Source organism: Hirundo rustica, chromosome 25 (assembly GCF_015227805.2).
Source record: "Hirundo rustica isolate bHirRus1 chromosome 25, bHirRus1.pri.v3, whole genome shotgun sequence".
NCBI classification, from domain to species: domain Eukaryota; kingdom Metazoa; phylum Chordata; class Aves; order Passeriformes; family Hirundinidae; genus Hirundo; species Hirundo rustica.
The window spans coordinates 3,267,123-3,284,468 of NC_053474.1; the positions used below are offsets into that span (position 1 = coordinate 3,267,123).

At 58.0% G+C, this 17,346-nt stretch overlaps 4 protein-coding genes across 4 annotated transcripts; 1 reads left to right on the forward strand and 3 right to left on the reverse strand.

Moving 5' to 3' along the window:
- Positions 1–168: 168 nt before the first annotated feature.
- On the reverse strand, positions 169–7,090 carry EIF3I (eukaryotic translation initiation factor 3 subunit I). Its single transcript, XM_040085992.1, is given in 12 exon segments — positions 169–508; positions 783–875; positions 1,753–1,826; positions 2,249–2,338; positions 2,641–2,751; positions 3,717–3,844; positions 4,977–5,126; positions 5,644–5,709; positions 6,477–6,564; positions 6,653–6,745; positions 6,960–7,054; positions 7,057–7,090. Coding segments are annotated over 12 exon segments (1,104 nt in total). The 3' UTR covers positions 169–426.
- Positions 7,088–10,890, forward strand: TMEM234 (transmembrane protein 234). The gene is made up of 5 exons (XM_058423555.1): positions 7,088–7,101; positions 8,155–8,306; positions 9,845–9,911; positions 10,059–10,151; positions 10,599–10,890. The coding sequence occupies exons 1-5, from the start codon at positions 7,089–7,091 to the stop codon at positions 10,658–10,660; spliced, it is 387 nt and encodes a 128-aa protein (XP_058279538.1). The 5' UTR covers position 7,088; the 3' UTR covers positions 10,661–10,890.
- A 792-nt stretch (positions 10,891–11,682) lies between these two features.
- Positions 11,683–14,016, reverse strand: IQCC (IQ motif containing C). The gene is made up of 6 exons (XM_040085976.2): positions 13,921–14,016; positions 13,652–13,795; positions 13,470–13,538; positions 12,783–13,068; positions 12,580–12,689; positions 11,683–12,442 (listed from the first exon to the last, which is right to left on the reverse strand). Exons 1-6 carry the CDS (start codon positions 14,014–14,016, stop codon positions 12,338–12,340), a joined length of 810 nt encoding a protein of 269 aa, XP_039941910.1. The 3' UTR covers positions 11,683–12,337.
- Positions 14,017–14,066: 50 nt separating this feature from the next.
- On the reverse strand, positions 14,067–16,482 carry CCDC28B (coiled-coil domain containing 28B). Its single transcript, XM_040085993.2, has 7 exons — positions 16,414–16,482; positions 16,106–16,260; positions 15,338–15,534; positions 15,114–15,268; positions 14,653–14,807; positions 14,525–14,547; positions 14,067–14,165 (listed from the first exon to the last, which is right to left on the reverse strand). Exons 3-7 carry the CDS (start codon positions 15,490–15,492, stop codon positions 14,114–14,116), a joined length of 540 nt encoding a protein of 179 aa, XP_039941927.1. The 5' UTR covers positions 15,493–15,534; positions 16,106–16,260; positions 16,414–16,482; the 3' UTR covers positions 14,067–14,113.
- Positions 16,483–17,346: the final 864 nt, after the last annotated feature.

The following is a 17,346-nucleotide window of genomic DNA, read 5'->3' on the forward strand; positions in this document are numbered from 1 at the left end:
GATGGACAGAGGTCCCAGGAGGAGCAGAGCTGCTCCACGGCCGTGGAACAAAGCGCTGACGACAGAGCCGGGAAAACAAAGCCCTTGCGTTAATTTTGGTCCAGATGGGGGGGGGGGGAAAAAACACCCAACAACTAAAAAAAAAAAACTCCAGAGAGATGCTTTTCCTTGTGTTTAGAAAAGATTTCTATTTATTTCCTGTTTTTTTCCCCTCCCCTTGATTTATAAATATGCCCAGCAGGCAGGACGCCAGCCCAGTTCCCTTCACCCTTCTTCCAGTAAAAGCCATCCCTGCCCTTCGGGAGCCGCTCCCACAGCCCCCAAAATCGCTGCCAAGAACAACCTCAGGCCTTTCCAAGAGTCCTGGGGACTGGGCAAGGGGTTGGAGAAGGGAAAAGAAGAGGAGAGCAGAGGGAAAATCCTCCTTCAGGCTTCAAACTCGAACTCGAAGTACTGCGGGTCGAAGTAGTGGATGCGGACGTAGCCGTCCTCACCCCCACTGCTGTAGCTGCAGGGAGGAAAGGGAAAAGTCAGGAATGCTGCTGGGAGCAAGGAATGGGAGGCCTGGCCTCACCACCCCCTCCTGAAACTGATACAGGGATCACAAAGGGGAAAAAAAATTATCAGTGACGTGGGGAAAGCGTGGGGCAGGGTGTGAGCGGCTCAGAACGGGAGGATTCGGGTGCTGGTTCCGTTCCCACCACAGAAATCCCCCGGGTCCGGTCATACCCCAGTTAAAAAGTGGATTTGGGACGCTGCAAGGGCCCCAGGGAGCCTCTCACCTCTTGCCATCGGGGTGGAAGGCGACGCTGTTGATGGGCCCGAAGTGCCCCTTGACTCTGCCGAACTCCTCCTCAAAAGCCAAGTGGAAAAACCTGGCAGGAGCAAAAATTCAGCTCTCACAGAAGGGACAAAACCACAGAACCCTCAAAAAAAAAATTATCTAAAACAACTCAAGGGCTTCTCCAGCACTGCCAGCTTCCCAAAAGGAAGGGAAGTGCAAATCTTTGGGATGCCAGGAGAGCTCTGGGTGAGTGTTGGAGTCCAGGGCATTCCTTTGGCTGCCCTGGAGGGTCAGGGACCTGGGCAGGGGGGTCTGGGACCCCAGCCCAGAGCTCAGGGAGACACTGGATTTGATTTCAGTCCATGGGAGAGGCTTCTTGCACTGCAGGAAGCATTGCAGGCCACAAGAGTGTGAAAGATTGTAGTTTAGTTTTCACAGGGTGAAAAAACAGTGGGTTTGGGATTTTTGGCATTGAAGTGAATGGGGCAAGATGGAGAATTTGGGGCGTTGTCTCCTTCTTCTTCCTTCTTGTTCCCTCACTCCATTTCTGCAGTGACGTGGCACAAAGTAGTTAGTGAGGATTGGGTCAGAGTAAAGATGACCTTTTTAGTAATAGTGATAGACATTGGTAAGAAATAGTAAATAAAGAATACGTAGCAATTAGTATAAAAGATAAGGACAGCCCAGAGACAGGAGGAGTCACCAGATGTCCGAGCCACGGCAAACATCTTTTGGACACTGAGAAAATTGTAAGATAAGAACTAATAAACGAAGCATGTAGCCTTGAAGACTCCGTCTTTTCCTGCGTTTGGCACAGAGCTTTGCAGAGGGCCAGAACTCTAAAACCACCTGAATGCCGGGGAATTTAAACTCCTGCAAAGGAGCCCCCGACAACTGGCGTCTCTGGGATGGGCAGAACCAACTGGCACCCCAGATGGGACAGAAACAAGTGAGGGGAAGGGACCAACCTGGCCTCGAATTTGCCGATCCTGGTGGAGGTGGTGGTCACGTCCATGGCCTCCTGCCCTCCACCCAGCACCACCTGCAGGGCACAGAAAGCAGAGGAATCACAACGCTTCCGTGCCCCCCTCGGGGATTGAGGGAATCCTGGGATCACTGAGGCTGGGAAAGACCTCCAGGGTCGAGCCCAACATCGATCCCCACCTCGAAATCAGTGTAGAGCAGCGAGTTCCAGGCCCTGAGGTTCCCTGGACACCTCCAGGGCTGGTGGCTGCCTCCAGCACTTCCCACTGATCCCACAAATCCATCAGCAGGCCCCCAACCCTCAGGAATTCCCACCTCCCTGCCACATTCGATCAAAAGACAAAAAAACTTCGTTCCCAGTGCCAGAGCCAGGGAAATTCCCCGGGCTCATCCCAGAATCCTGGTTTTTAGGCCGGGCTGGGAAGGCTCTCGATGCAGGAATCACAGGATTAGCAACGCGCTGAGGAAGTTCATCCTTACGTGGTCGAAAATGGGGGAAAGGGCGGCAGAATTCACCGGCCGCTCGGTGCGGAACGTCTTCAGGTGCTCCAGGGACGTGCAGTCAAAGAGCTGCGAGGGGAAGAAGGAGGAATTCATCCATCAGCTCACACAGCCCCAGCTGCTGGGCCTCGCCTGGATGGATGCTCCCTCTGGAAAGTTCAAATCCCCAAAACACCGCGCCCACAAAAGGGAAATCTTCGGCCTGCCAGAGCTGGCAAACTGCGGATGTTCTACAGGAACACCCAAATGTTTCAGTTTTGGCCGTTGGTTGAGCACCTCCCCTTCCCCACTGAATGTTCCCAAAGGAACCAAACCCCCTCCCGAGCAGAGATCCTGCCAGGAAATCCCCAGGGGCCGCTGGAAAAGCTGACCTTGGCTGTGTTGTCCTTGGAGGCGGTGATGAACATGGTCATGTCCCGCGAGGTCTGGATGTCGTTGATTTGCTTGGTGTGCTCCTTGATATTCGACAGCTGCTCCCCTGACTGGAGGGAAAAAGGAATTTTCAGGGAGCTGGGAAGTGATTCCCTCCTTCAGAACAGCCTGGGAGATCATGGGGTAGAACCTGGAACGCTTTGGGTGGGAAGGGAATTCAGGAATGGATTCAGTTCCACACCCCTGCACTGAGGTGTCACATCCAGCCTCGCTCAGGGGAGGGGAAAAGGAATTCTCAGGGTGCTGGGAAGTGATTCCCTCTTTAAAAATTACATGGAATAGAACCCTGGAATGATTTGTGTGAAAAGGGAATTCAGGAATGGATTCAGTTCCACACCCCTGCACTGAGGTGTCACATCCAGCCTCGCTCAGGGGAGGGGAAAAGGAATTCTCAGGGTGCTGGGAAGTGATTCCCCCTTTAAAAATTACATGGAATAGAACCCTGGAATGATTTAGGTGGGAAGGGAATTCAGGAATGGACTCAGCTTCACATCCCTGCACTGAGTTGCCAATTCCAGCCTCGCTCAGGGGAGCCTCAGATTTTAACAGGGGAGGGGAAGAGGAATTTTCAGGGTGCTGGGAAGTGATTCCCTCTTTAAAAATTACATGGAATACAACCCTGGAATGCTTTGGGCTGGAAAGGAACTTAAAAATGGATTCAGTTCCACGTTTCTGTGCCGTGTCATTTCCAGCCTTGCTTAGAGGATCCTCAGATTTTAACAGGGGAAGGGGAGAGGAATTTTCAGGATGCTGGGAAGTGAATCCCTCCTTCAAAACAGCCTGGGAGATCACGGGATAGAACCTGGAACGCTTTGGGCTGGAAAGGAACTTAAAAATGGATTCAGTTCCACGTTTCTGTGCCGTGTCGATTCCAGCCTCGCTCAGGGGAACCTCGTGAATATTAAAATAAAAATTTCACTGATCCTCGCTGCAGCTGCTGTCTGGAGCCCCAAAACCCCTCAATCGCAGCCCTGATCCCCGTGGGAATGCTGCTCCAGCCTCGCCCGGCCCTGACCTTGGCACTGAACTGGTTGAGCTCGCCGTTCTCGTGGCCGGCGATGATGAACTCCCCGAGCGGGCCCCACACGGCACTGGTGATCTTGGAGTCGCTGCAGGGGATCTTCATGTAGGGCTCGTTGTTCTCTGTGGGAAGCAGCAATCAGAGGGGTTGGATCCACAATTTCTCCTTTTGTGTCCCCGTGCTCAGCCTGGCTTTGGGCTTTTCCAGCATTTCCAGGCTGGGATCTGTACGGAATTCCTCTGTCATTTTAACCGAGGGAGCTCGGATCTCCAGGGCTCTCAGGGGGAGGTTTTGCTGTTCCCAAAGGAATCCCGTGGGGGAATTGTGTCCCTTGCTGGTGTGATCATCCCCAGCCACCCTGCAAAGGGATTTTTTAGGGAAGCATCTCCTCTGATCCATGCCTGGAAGCGTTCCAGGCCGGACTGGAGCGATTTGGGATAGGGCCAGGAATCCCTGCCCGGGGAATGGGTGAGAGCTGGGGCTGCCCCGACCCCAAATCATCCTGGGGTTCTGGGATCCATCCCAGGATCACTGAGGGAGATTCCCTGGCAGCATTCCATAAAAACAAACCCCAGCAGCCACATCCCATTCCAGAGCCCAGGGAGGAGAAGGGGAAGGGGTGGAACTGGAGAGGTTGAAAGATCTGCAGCCTGGAATTTTACTGGATTGTGGCCTCCTCTGGGAACTCCTGAGCCATTCCTAGAACTGGGAATTCCTGAGCCATTCCTAGAACTGGGAATTCCTGAGCCATTCCCAGAGCTGGGAATTCCTGAACCATTCCCAGAGCTGGGAATTCCTGAGCCGTTCCAAGAGCTGGGAATTCCTGAGCCATCCCCAGAGCTGGGAATTCCTGAACCATTCCCAGAGCTGGGAACTCCTGAACCATTCCCAGAGCTGGGAATTCCTGACCCATCCCCAGAGATGGGAATTCCTGACCCATCCCCAGAGCTGGGAATTCCTGAGCCATTCCCAGAGCTGGGAATTCCTGACCCATTCCCAGAGCTGGGAATTCCTGACCCATCCCCAGAGCTGGGAATTCCTGACCCATCCCCAGAGCTGGGAATTCCTGAGCCATCCCCAGAGCCTGCTCTGCTCCTGGAGCTCAGGGTAACAAATCCCAAGGCTTGGGAAGCACAGAACCTTTAGGGCTTCACTCAGAGCAGGGTGAGGAACCCCTTCCTCTGGGAATGGGGTGAGATCCGAGGCTGCCCCCGACCCCAAATCCCTCTGGGATTCCTGGCCCTGGCTCCTCACCGATCTGGCTGGGGTCGCGCAGGTCGAAGAAGCTGACGAAGCACTGGTACCCCATCTGCTTGTCCGTGGAGAACATGATGATGTTCCCTCCAAAGTCGAAGCCGCACGTCCTGACGGCCGAGCTGGTCTTCACCAGGGCCAGCTGCTTCCCTGGGAGCGGCACAGAGCCTCAGGGATCGTTGGGAACGGGGGCAGAGGGGCAGAGGGGCTGCTGCTCCCCTCGGGAATCCCTGAGGGCTTCCCCAGCTCCGAGCACGGAACCGTTCGGGCTGGGAAAAGGCTCAAAGCTCAGTGGGACATTCCCACTGCCCCACGTGGCTCCAGCCTGCCCTGGACACTGCCAGGGATCCAGGGACAGCCAGAGATTCTCTGGGAATTCCATCCCAGCCCCTCACAGGGAAGAATTTCATCCCAATATCCACCCAAACCCGCCCTGGGACACTGCCAGGGATCCAGGGACAGCCACTGATTCCCTGGGAATTCCATCCCAGCCCCTCACAGGGAAGAATTTCATCCCAATATCCACCCAAACTCCAGTTTGAAGCCATTCCCTGTGTCCCTCCACGCTCTGTGCTCTCCCTGGATCCTTCCCTTCCCATAGGGAATGTCCCCAGGCCCAGGAGGTGTCACAGCTGTGTCCCCGAGGGGAATTTGGGAATGCCCTCACCTGTCTCACAGTCCCAGAGCCGACAGCTGTTGTCTGCAGAGCCGGTGAGGACGTGCCTGGTGTCCCCTGGGCCACCAGCTAGGGAAAATGAACCCCAAATTCCACTGGGAAATCAGCCCCAAATTCCTCTGGGAAATCAGCCCCAAATTCCTCTGGGAAAATCAACCCCAAATTCCACTGGGAAAATCAGCCCCAAATTCCACTGGGAAAATCAGCCCCAAATTCCTCTGGCTAGGAAAATCAGCCCCAAATTCCACTGGGAAATCAGCCCCAAATTCCACTGGGAAAATCAGCCCCAAATTCCTGTCTGGGAAAATCAGCCTCAAATTCCAATGGGAAAATCAGCCCCTAATTCCTCTGGCTAGGAAAATCAGCCCCAAATTCCAGTCAGGGAATATCAGCCCCAAATTCCTCTGGCTGGGCACTCAGAGAATGTGTCTGCACCAAATTAAAAAGGGATTTTTTTTTTTTATTTATTTTTTTGGGCAAAATCCACCCCAGGAAAGGCACCAGGAGCCCAAGTGTTCCCATGGGCAAATCCCACAACTTTCCCGTGAAACTGAGAAGAAAAAGCTCCAATTCTTGCATTTAAACAACTTTTCCACACTTTTGCCCGTGGAAGATCTTCCCAAAAACCCAGGGAAGCGGCACAATGCACAACAAATCCAAATATCCGTCCCCAAATATGAGCAAGGCAGGGAAAACACCCAAAAGATGGGAAAAGGAGAGGCAGCAGAAGAGTTAAACGCTCCTGGCGGGGAGCAGCAACCGGGAATGAATCAGCCACGAAAATATGGGATAAAACCGGTTTTTTTGGGGGGATCAAAGGATACAGTCGGCATCCACACACCACACAGCTCCCGTGTGCCCATTGTAGGTTCCCAACCTCTCCCCGTTCACCGAGTACCAAACATTGACGATCTGCGAGGCAACAGAAACGGTCAGGATTAACGATCGGCGCGTTAATTACGGTAATTAACTCGGGGGGGGGGGGGGGGGCGGCACTCACGGGGTCCTTGGCCACGGTGAACAGCAGGTCTCCCTCGCGGTTGTATTTGATCTGCGTGATGGAGCGCTCATGGCCCTGCAGCAGGATCGGCTTCTGGAATTAATGATTAAATAAGTGAGCGAAAGGAGGGGAAGGGGGGTGAGGGCGGGGGGCCACCGCGGCCCCCGGGCCGGTGCTCCTGGGACGCGGGGGGGCGGCCAAGCCGCCCCCCCGCGCCCAGGAGCACGGCCCGGGGGCGTAGAGCCGCTAAAACATCGGTGGCGACCACAAATCGCCATCCCCGAGCCCGTGGCCATCTCGCTCTCACCATGGCGGCTACGCTGAGGCGTGAGGGGGGCGGCACTTCCGGGTTGGAGGCGGCGCGGAGGAAGTGCGTCACGGTGTCCATGGCAACGGCGCGACTTCCGGGTGAACCAGGAAGTGAGGCGGCGTTGCCATGGTGACCGCGGGTGAGCGGAGAGTGAAGGCGGCGGGGAGGATTTGTTTGGGAAGGAGGGGAATGGTGGCTGCGGGAGCGGTGAGGGATCAGGGGGAGGGTGGGAGGTGGTGGAGAGGGGGTCGGGCTCTGGTGGCAGCGGGGGAGGAACTCGGGGATCATCGAGTGGCGCGGGCGGGATCAGCCCGGGCTGGCCAAGCTCCATCCGGCACCGCCGGTGTGCGCGGGGAGACGGGCCTGTGCTGCCTCGGGAAGGCTGAGCTGGAACAGGGACTGGACAGAGCTAGAGGATAAAGTAGATATTTATTGAAAGGCCTCTAGGATACACCTTGGGCAGGACAAGAGCCTGGGCAGGGCTACACCCAAGGTGGAACCAAAATGGTCACAAAATGGACAAATGGTCACCAGGCCTCACACTTTAATAAGTTTTGGTCCATTTACACATTGGGGTTTCATTGTCCAGTTCCAGCTCCAGGCTGTGCAGTCCCATCCTTGTTTTCTCCCCTCAGCCACCGCTGTTTGTGCTTTTGGGCTGAACACTTGTCCCAGCTGTCCTTGGTGTGCAGCAGGAGCAGGATTTGTTTTGTGTCGCTGCTGTGTGCAGAGAGCTGAGTGACCCTGAGTGTGAGCTCAGAGCTGCACCTGGGCAGCGCAGAACCTGAAACGCAGCAAAGATCAAACCTGAGGCCTCAGTTCCATAAAGGAACCTCTCAGGAAGGGGCCTGGCCGGGGATGGATGTGCTGGAGCCCATCCTCGCAGAGCTCCGGGGCGACATCGTCCTGTCAGAGCTTGGGGATAAATTGGCAACAAAACTGATCCTTCAGTGCCTCCCTCAGTCCCTGGTGCGTGGGGTGGTGCTTCTCCACCTGCTTGGAGCGTCCCTGCCCGTGTCCTCAGCGATCCTGAGGGATCTGGAGTGATCCCACGTGGGTGGGAGGGTTCTCCCTGCTCCTGGGCAGGAGAAGGATTTGTTGCGTGTCCCTGCCGCGTGCAGAGCGCCGCTGGCAGTGCGCTGGGGGCTCACGCCGAGGTTCCCCTGTCTGTGCCGCTGTCGCTGTCCCGCAGGGCAGGCGCTGGCGCTGGCGCTGGCGGCCGCGCTCTGGGGTGGCACTGCCCCGTTCCTCAGGGCTGCAGCCGCGGGCATGGAGCAGCAGCGGGGCCGGGGCCGCCTGCAGCAGCTGCTGGCCGAGCTCCTCTTCCTCAGCCTCAAGTGCCAGGTGAGAGCCCGGCCCGTCCTCCCTCGGGTGCTCGCGGTTCCTGGCTGCCAAGCGCGGCTCGGTCAGCGTCCTGCGCGCGCGGGGGTTAAAATCAGACAGCAAGAGACGTGAAAAGCAAAAGTTTAAACATTAAAATCAGACAGCGAGAGACGTGAAAAGCAAAAGTTTACACATTAAAATCAGACAGCAAGAGACGTGAAAAGCAAAAGTTTACACATTAAAATCAGACGGCAAGAGACGTGAAAAGCAAAAGTTTACACATTAGAATCAGATAGCAAGAGACGTGAAAAGCAAAAGTTTACACATTAAAATCAGACAGCAAGAGACGTGAAAAGCAAAAGTTTACACGCACCTGGGCGCCTGGCATTCCGACAGGAACACCTCAGAGCGAAGGATCTGCCCTTGAAAGCGGCAGCCTCTTGCACGTTGGTGAATCCCGTGCGGGATTCCAACATTCCTTCTTCACTTTGGGGTGTTTCTGCTCAATTTCGGCTCAGTTTCGGCTCCGTCCCCCTCACCACCCCATCCTGCAGAGTGTCAGGAAAATTAATACACAAACGCCAGAGGTTTGTGTCCACAAAGGAGACAGAGGAGCCCTGGAATTATATTGGAATAAAGGGAGAGGCCATGGGGCATTTCGGAGGATGCAGCCTCCCTCTTATCCCAATTTCCTGCCCACATTTCCCTCTCTCTTTCCCCACTGTCTGTCCTGGGATGCCTGATACCTAAAATTCCCCTTTAATGAATAACCCCCCTTTTTAATTTTTAATTATAATTTTAACAAGACTTTTTAATTCTTGAGGAATTTATTGGGTTTTTCCCCCCCATTGTTTCTTTCATCTTTCAATATCCAATCTCACGGGAAAGTTGTGGGATTTGCCCATGGGAACACTTGGGCTCCTGGTGCCTTTCCTGGGGTGGATTTTGCCCAGAAAAAAAAAAAAAATCCCTTTTTCATTTGGTGCAAGAAACATTCTCTGAGTGCCCAGCCAGAGAAATCTGGGGCTGATATTCCCAGACAGGAATTTGGGGCTGATTTTCCCACACAGAGGAATTTGGGGCTGATTTTCCCAACCCAGACAGGAATTTGGGGCTGATTTTCCCAGACAGGAATTTGGGGCCGATTTTCCCACCCCAGTGGAATTTGGGGCTGATTTTCCCAACCCAGTGGAATTTGGGGCTGATTTTCCCAGACAGGAATTTGGGGCTGATTTTCCCAGACTGGAATTTGGGGCTGATTTTCCCACCCCAGAGGAATTTGGGGCTGATTTTCCCAGACAGGAATTTGGGGCTGATTTTCCCACCCCAGTGGAATTTGGGGCTGATTTTCCCAGACTGGAATTTGGGGCCGATTTTCCCAGACTGGAATTTGGGGCTGATTTTCCCAGACAGGAATTTGGGGCCGATTTTCCCAGACTGGAATTTGGGGCTGATTTTCCCACCGGCTGGGATGAGCTCAGGGATTGCCCCGGGATCCCGCCGTGCCCCGTTTGGGGTTCCAGGATGAGCTCCTCACCCGGGTTTGTGTTTTCCTGCAGTACCTGGTGCCCTTCCTGCTCAACCAGGCTGGATCCCTCCTCTTCTACCTCACCCTGGCCTCCACAGGTCAGCCCCTGCTGCGGTTTTTGGGGTGGGTTTATGGGATTTGGGCAGGATGGGAGCTGTGGGGCGGTGACTCGGCCAAACACCGAGCGGCTCCCTCGGAATGATCACAAATAAACCGAATTTCTCGACTCGAAACTCGCATTTCAGACCTGGCCCTGGCTGTGCCACTCTGCAACTCCCTGGCGTTGATTGTGACCTTGGTGACCGGGAAAATCCTGGGGGAGGACATTGGTGGGAAAAGTGAGTAACACCTCCAGCATTTCCCCAAAGAAACCAGCTTTGATTTGATCTGATTTGATTTGATTTATAATGTGGGCTCTGGTCTGAAGACACCAAACACCCCACAAGGCTTGAACTGGGTCAGAGCAGCTTTGGCTGAAAGAGATTTTTTTGAGTAAATTTAAAGGCAGAACTGGCTGCTTTAAGCTAAAAGAGTTTGTAGGCTTGAGCTTTTCCCTCAGGAGATATTTAACCAGGAGAGAAACACCGAATAAAACACCCACCATGGCAAAGGAGTGGCACAAAATCCCCCAAATGCCAACCCCCAGCCTTCCACACGAACACTGCCCTGCTCAGGTGGTCGGGAAAAACAGGAAATTGGAAAAGTTTAAAACTCCAGGAGTGGAGAAGCGGCTGGAGGTTGTTGTTTGAGGCAGCTTGCCAGGTTTTCCCTGTGAACTCCCACAGGAGCCGTGGCAGGAATGCTGCTCACCATCCTGGGAGTGTCCCTGTGCGCGGCTGGGACCTGAGGGAGCAGCAGAACCTGACCTGACCTGACCTGAGGGGGCTCAGCCACACCTGGGAAGGAGTTTTGGGATGGCAAAACCCATGGATTGCATTCCCTGAGCCACCAGGGCGGCACCAGGGCCCTTGCAAGGAGAGGTTTTTGTGCCCGGAGGGATTTTGGGTGGAAATTGTCTCGTGCAGCGCTGGAGGGGTAAGAAATGGTGAATAAATCATCCAGTGTGACCTCCTGGCACTGATGGATTTCTGATTACCCCAAACCCTTCTGACCACCCCAAAACCCTTCAACGAGCCCTTCACTGAGCACAGACCCAAACCAAACCCTTGCAGCCACCCTAAACCCTCCCGAAAACCTGAAACTCTGCTGAGCACCCCAAACCATCCCCAAACCCTCCTGAGTACCCCAAACCATCCCCAAACCCTCCTGAGCACCCCAAACCATCCCCAAACCCTCCTGAGCACCCCAAACCCTCCCACCAGCCCCTCACTGAGCACAAACCCTTCTGCCAAACCCAAACCAAACCCTTGCAGCCACCCTAAACCCTCCCGAAAACCTGAAACTCTGCTGAGCACCCCAAACCATCCCCAAACCCTCCTGAGCACCCCAAACTATCCTGAGCAGCCTCCTGAGCACCACAAACCCTCCCTGCTGAGCCCAGCCCCTTCCCAGCCCAGTTTCCACCGATGCAAACCCAGCAGCAGGGAATTGTGGCCACATCCAAGACCCTGAGAGCACCAGGAACCACTGGGAACCTGTTCCTCCAGGATTTCTTCCTCCAGGTTTTGTTCCTCCAGGATTTGTTCCTCCAGGATCTGATCCTGGTACAGGAGCAGCCACCACGTTCCCATCAGGATTTCAGGATCAGCAGCTGCTGTCACCCCCCTGTCATGGTTTGGGAATTCCCAAAAGTCCTGTCCTGGACAATCCCACTGGACACCTCACCCTCAGCCATGGAGAAATCAGGAAGCCAGGCAGGAACAGGTTCAACATCAGGAAAAGTGGGGTTTTAAAAATTTTTTAATTTTTAATCCCAAAGAGTAAAAATAATTGCAGAACAAAGGGATCCACGCCTGCAGTGTCCACACAGGGGTGAGGGAAGCACAGCACCATGGAAAGTCCCTTTCTGAGGGACCTGGAACGTCCCTGAGCTGAAGGAATTGACAAAGCACCAGGTCCTCTCCTGGCTCTGCCCCAGGAGAGAATTCCCAGAGCCAGAGCAAAGGCAGGAAGGAGCTGACCCCGAGGACCAGGGGATGGGCGCTCCCTCCACACCGGCACAGCACAGTCAGGGAGCTCCCCCCCCGCTCAGTGTTCCCAAAAACCCACCACCTGCACACCCCTGGATGCCGCAGGGCCGCCCCAAGGGCAGCAATTCCCAGCTGGAATCCGCACAGCTGCGTGGGAAGGGCTGGTTCCTGCCGCTCCCTGCTGCCTTCAGCCATTCCAGTTCCACAGCAGCACCTGCTGGAAGTGAAAATCCTCCATTTCCCCCTTGGATCGAGCCAAGGAAAACAGGGATCCCGTGGGCTGGATCCCTCCAGGACACCCCACAACCCCCTGGCCGATGACGTTTGACCCTGCTCGGACCAAACATCCACAAAAGCTTCGTGCTTCCCGCGTTTTTCCGGAGTGAGAAACATCCCCAGGGAGCTGCAGCTCCCCCTGAGCTGCCACTGTCACGTCAGGACTGGTGCTGCAGCTCCAGGGCTTCCCAAAACCGACCCAAAAACTCGGGAACGCTTCCGGAGCCCTCGGGAATTCCCAGCTTCCGCTTCAGCATGAGGAACTGCCAGCGAGAGGAAAACAAGCCGGGATGAAACCCCGGAGCAAAACCCCTGGAGAGCAGGGGTAAGAAATGGTGAATAAATGGGTGGATGGATCCATCCCAGAAGGGTTTGGGGAGAGGCAGGAGCAGCCCCTCACCTGTTTCCTGCTGGCAATGGCCTGCTGGATCCACAGCAGCTCCATCAGGAGATGTTCCCTCTGGGACTGCAGCTCCCAGCGCGAGAGGCCCAGCAGATCCGCCGGGATTTCTGCCAAAAAAAACGGGAGAATCCCAAAAAAATCCGGATTGTGGGAGGTGTTCTGGCTTTCCTGAGATACCCCTGAGGGTTTGTGTCCCTCACCTGGGCTGGCTCCGAGGTGGCCGCTGCCCCATTCCGAGGTCGCGCTGTTGTTGTCCCGTTCCTGGGCTCTTCCCTCCTTTTCTGGGCTTTTAGCAGCACCAGACCCCGAATTTGGGGGTTTGGGGGGTTTTGGGGTTGTGCCACTGGGCAGAGGGGCTGAGGGGGGGATGTTCCCAAAGCTCCCAGCCCGCTCTGCTCCAGGGGGATCCGGCTTCTCCGGGGTTTTCTTGGGAATGGGCTCATCCTGTGCAGCCTGCCCTGGATCCAAGGGCTTCCCTGGGGAGAGCTGCCCAAAGGAAAACAGGGAAAAAACCCCAAAAAACAATACAGGGAGGAAAAGAAAATACGAGAAAAATCTTAAAAAAAACCAAAAAAACCAAAAAAAACCCAAAACAAAACAAAAAAAACCCCCACAAACCAAGAAAGTCTAAAAGAAAACACGAAAGAAACGTGAAGAAAATACGACGACGAATAGGAAGAAAATATGGAGGAAATATAACGAATTACCAAGAAATACCAAAGAAAATATTAAAATGCACGAAAGAAAATGTTAAAATACACAAAAGAAATTACACAAAAGAAAACATAAAGGTCTGGAACTGCCCCAGCTGTTAACAACGCCCCGCTCTGCCCTGCTTTGAGCCAGCAAAGCTTTTTGTGGGGTCAGGTCAGGGAAAGGGGAATCACCTGGGCACTGCCTTGAGGCTGGGCTGCACCCGGAGGGACAAATCCCGGCTGGGCAGGGTCGGCACCGTCCTGCGGGGCACGGGCAGCGCTCAGCGCGGCCGGCGGGCTCCAATTCCCGGATCCCGGGGCTGTTCCCGGGGCTGCTCCCCGATTCCCGGGATGCTCCCCCCCTGCTCACGGACCTCTGTCCCGAAGCGCGGTCGCTGCAGAACGCGGCCGGTCCATCGCAGGTGCCTCAGGTGCCCCTCGATCTCCAGCACCACGGCCTCGAACTCCTCCCGCAGGCCGCGGAGCCGCCTCCGCAGCAGGAACCCCCTGGCACAGGCCTGGCACGGCCCGGGGGCAGCGCTGGCACCGCGGCGGGGCCGAGCCGCGCCCCGGCCCCGGCCCCGGCCGGAGCATCCCCCGCGTCCAGACGCGCCCCCAAGGGCCCCATCCACCCGCCCCTCACCTGCAGCCGGGTCACGCCGCGGAGCAGCCGCCGCTCGTCCTCAGCCCCCGGGCCCAGCGCGGCCGCCATGGCCCCGGCGCCGCCTGCTGACGTCATCGGGCCGCGACCGGCGCCGCCATGGCGGGGGGGGCCCGGCCGGGCCCGGTTTGGGGTCCCGGGGGTGGCGGGGACGGGGACAGGGACAGGGACGAGGTCAGGGCGCCGCGTCCTCGGGGTCCGAGCTCTCGGCCAGGTGCAGCTTCTGTCTGAGCGCGGGTCAAGGGGAAGCGCCAGCACCGTCACTGTCACCAGCGTCATTGTCATTCCTGGCATTGTCACCACTGCCGCTGTCGCCACTGTCACTGCCACCACTGCCACTGCCACCCCTGCCACTGTCACCCTTGCCACTGTCACCACTGTCAGTGTCACCACTGCCGCTGTCGCCACTGTCACTGCCACCATTGCCACTGCCACCACTGTCAGTGTCACCACTGTCACTGCCGTCAGTGTCACCACTGTCACTGCCATCAGTGTCATCACTGCCACTGTTGCCATTGCCACCCACCACCATCACTGTCACCCCTGCCACTGTCACCGTCACCAGGCCACCCCCAGCCAAGGATACATGGAGCTGCTGAGCTCTTCCAGCTGTGGGAGCAAAGGCAGAGGCTGAGGGACCGGAGGGGACCCAGGAGTGTCCCAGGCCAGGCAGGGGACAGGGTGACACTCCGGTGTCACGGGGGTGACACTCACGTGTGCCAGAAGCTGATCCAGGTTCCTGTCGGCCGCCGCCTTCTTCTGCTCCTCCGGGAGCTCCTCCACGCACACGTCGAGGCCGAAGTGGAGCCGCGCCAGCTTCTCCTGCATCTCCCGCACGTGCTCCAGCTGCTCGAAGGAGCATTCCTTCCCTGGGGAGAGATCCGGAACATTCCAGCAGCGCCCGCTCATCCCCTCCTGGGATCCCTGGGGAAGATCCAGCACAGCCCCGGCCCTTCCCTATGGATCAATCCCAACCCCCAGCCCAGCCATCCTTCTCTGTGGATCCATCCCTGGATCCATCCCCCAGCCCATTCCCTCCCCTGGATCCAGGACATTCCCCCATCCCACAGCTTTCCCGTTCCCACGGAAAGGATCCATCCTTCCATCCCCCAGCCCATTCCTTCCCTATGAATCCAACATTTTCCCCATCCCAAATCCCAAATCCCATCCCTCACCGAACGCCTGCAGTTTTCCCGAGTGGAAGTCGCTGAGCAGGCTGAGCAGCCCTCCCTCCATCTCGCACACGTCCGACACATCCGTGAGGAAGCTGTGCTGGATCGGGGCCCCCCGGGCTCCCCCCGCGCCCGCCCGCGCCCGCTCCTTGCTGCTCCTGCGCGGGGAACGCGGCGTTGGCATCGCGCCGCCGGGGCTGCCCCGGGTCCCCCCCGGCCGCACTGACCGGCGGGGCCGCGGCCGCTGCCGGGGCGAGGGCAGAGCGGGCAGCGGCAGAGCGAAGGACGCGCTCTTGCTCGGGGGCAGCGGCCGCGGGGCCCCGGCGGGCACCGGCTGGGCCAGGCACGTCTTGGGGCTCCGCTTCTTCCTCCGCTCCTCCATGGCCGGCGCCGCGGGGGCCGCGGGGGCCGCGGGACCGGGACCCTGCGCGGGACGGAGAGGCGATGGCGCACGGAGATGATGGCGAAGGGACGGGACGCGGCTGCCCGGGGCACAGCGGAGGGGCGAGGGGACAGCCGGGACAAAGAGGGGGACAGCGAGGGACACCGGGACCCCCGGGATAAGGAGGGACAGCGAGGGACACCGGGACCCCCGGGATAAGGGAGGACAGCCAGGAACAGCGGGACCCCGAGGTTAAGCGGTGCCCCACGGCCACCGCGAGCCGCAGCAGCGCTCGGTGGCGGCGGGAGGATCGGAGCAGGAGCTCGGTCCCGCATTCCCGGGGGGGCTCCGGAGCATCCCCGCAGGAGCCGGGCAGCCGCAGCCGCGGCCGGGCCCCGTCTCTCGATGGAGAAGAGGATTCGGGCCCCGAACCAGCGCGGCGGGAGCGGAGCAGGGAGCGCATGGGGACCGTCACCGTCACCGCTTTGTCCCGCCGAGCCCCCCCCGAGCCCCGGGCGGCGCCGGGACCGGGCAGCTCCGGGAGCTGCGGAGCCACATTGTCCCCTTTGTCCCCATTGTCCCCTTTGTCCGGAGCGCTACGGCCGGGACTGACCTGCGCCAGGCCCGCTGCGGCCTCCGGGACCCGCTGGACGCCCCGATCCCGATGGACACCCCGCTGGACGCCCCGATCCCGATGGACACTCCGATCCTGCCGGACACCCCGAAATCTCCGGGCACCCCGAGCTCCCCGGACACCGTCCGCACTGCCTGGGATTTGCATTTAAAGGGAAAGGGAACTTCCTCCAGGCTCCGCCGGACACCGGCTGCCCGCAGGATCCCCGGATCCAGCCCCGGGATCCGCATCCCGCAGGATCGGGGTCCCCGGGCCGTTCCTGCCGCCCCCTCCCGCCGCCGCTTTACCCCGAGTCCCCTCCGGGGTCACCGCGGCGCCGCGATCCCGGGATCCGTCCCTGCTGGAAGCAGCCGGGAAGCGCCTCCAGCCCTGGCAGGGACGGGATTAAACCAGTCCCGGCCCCCGCCCGTTCCAGGCCGGGCGCGGCTGCCGTAAATCCCGGCAGGATTTTAAACCCATCTTGGACATCCTGGAGCCGATGGGGGCACAAGGGACCGGCGGGGAGGAGGCGGTTTGATACCCCCAGGGCCGGGGCGCTCGGGGCTGGTGGCTCTCGGTGGCTGCAGGTGCTGGGGACACCCCGATGTCCCCCCTGAGCGGGGACATCCCATCTCCACTGCCCGCCCCGGCCTCCCCCAGCTCGTTCAGCGCTGGGACACGGGGAACTCGCGTCCCACCGAGGTTGATGCGGCCGCCCCAAAGCCCGAACCTTCGCCCTCTCCCCGCGGTAAAAACGAGAGACAGCGGAGGCAGCGGCGGGGTTGGGAGTGTTTCTATTGGATACAGGATACACACAACAGCCCCCGCGGAGGTTTTTGTACCGTAACAGGGGGGGGAAAAAAAAAAAAAAAGGAGGTTTGGTGAATTTCTAAGGGGTTTTCCTTTCACTCAAGTCCAGCTCCCGGCGGCAGCAGCCCTCGCTCAGCCCGGCCGCTGGGAACGCGGCGGGGTTACATTCATGGATCATCCCGGAGGAACGGCGAGGGGCTGGAAGACAGAGCCACCACAGCTCCGGGGATTGTCCAGCCACGGCTCTGTGCAGCCTCAGAGCCCGGCCCTGCTGCCTTCCTTAGGTCTGGATTCCCTGGAATCCCGCGGAGGAGAAGGGGAGGCAGGTCCTTCATGGAGGGAAGCTGTGAGAGCAGCTGTGGTGCCGGAGAGAATCCCAGACTGATCCACTGGATCCATCCACGGTGGGGAAGGTCTCCAGGCGGGCTGGC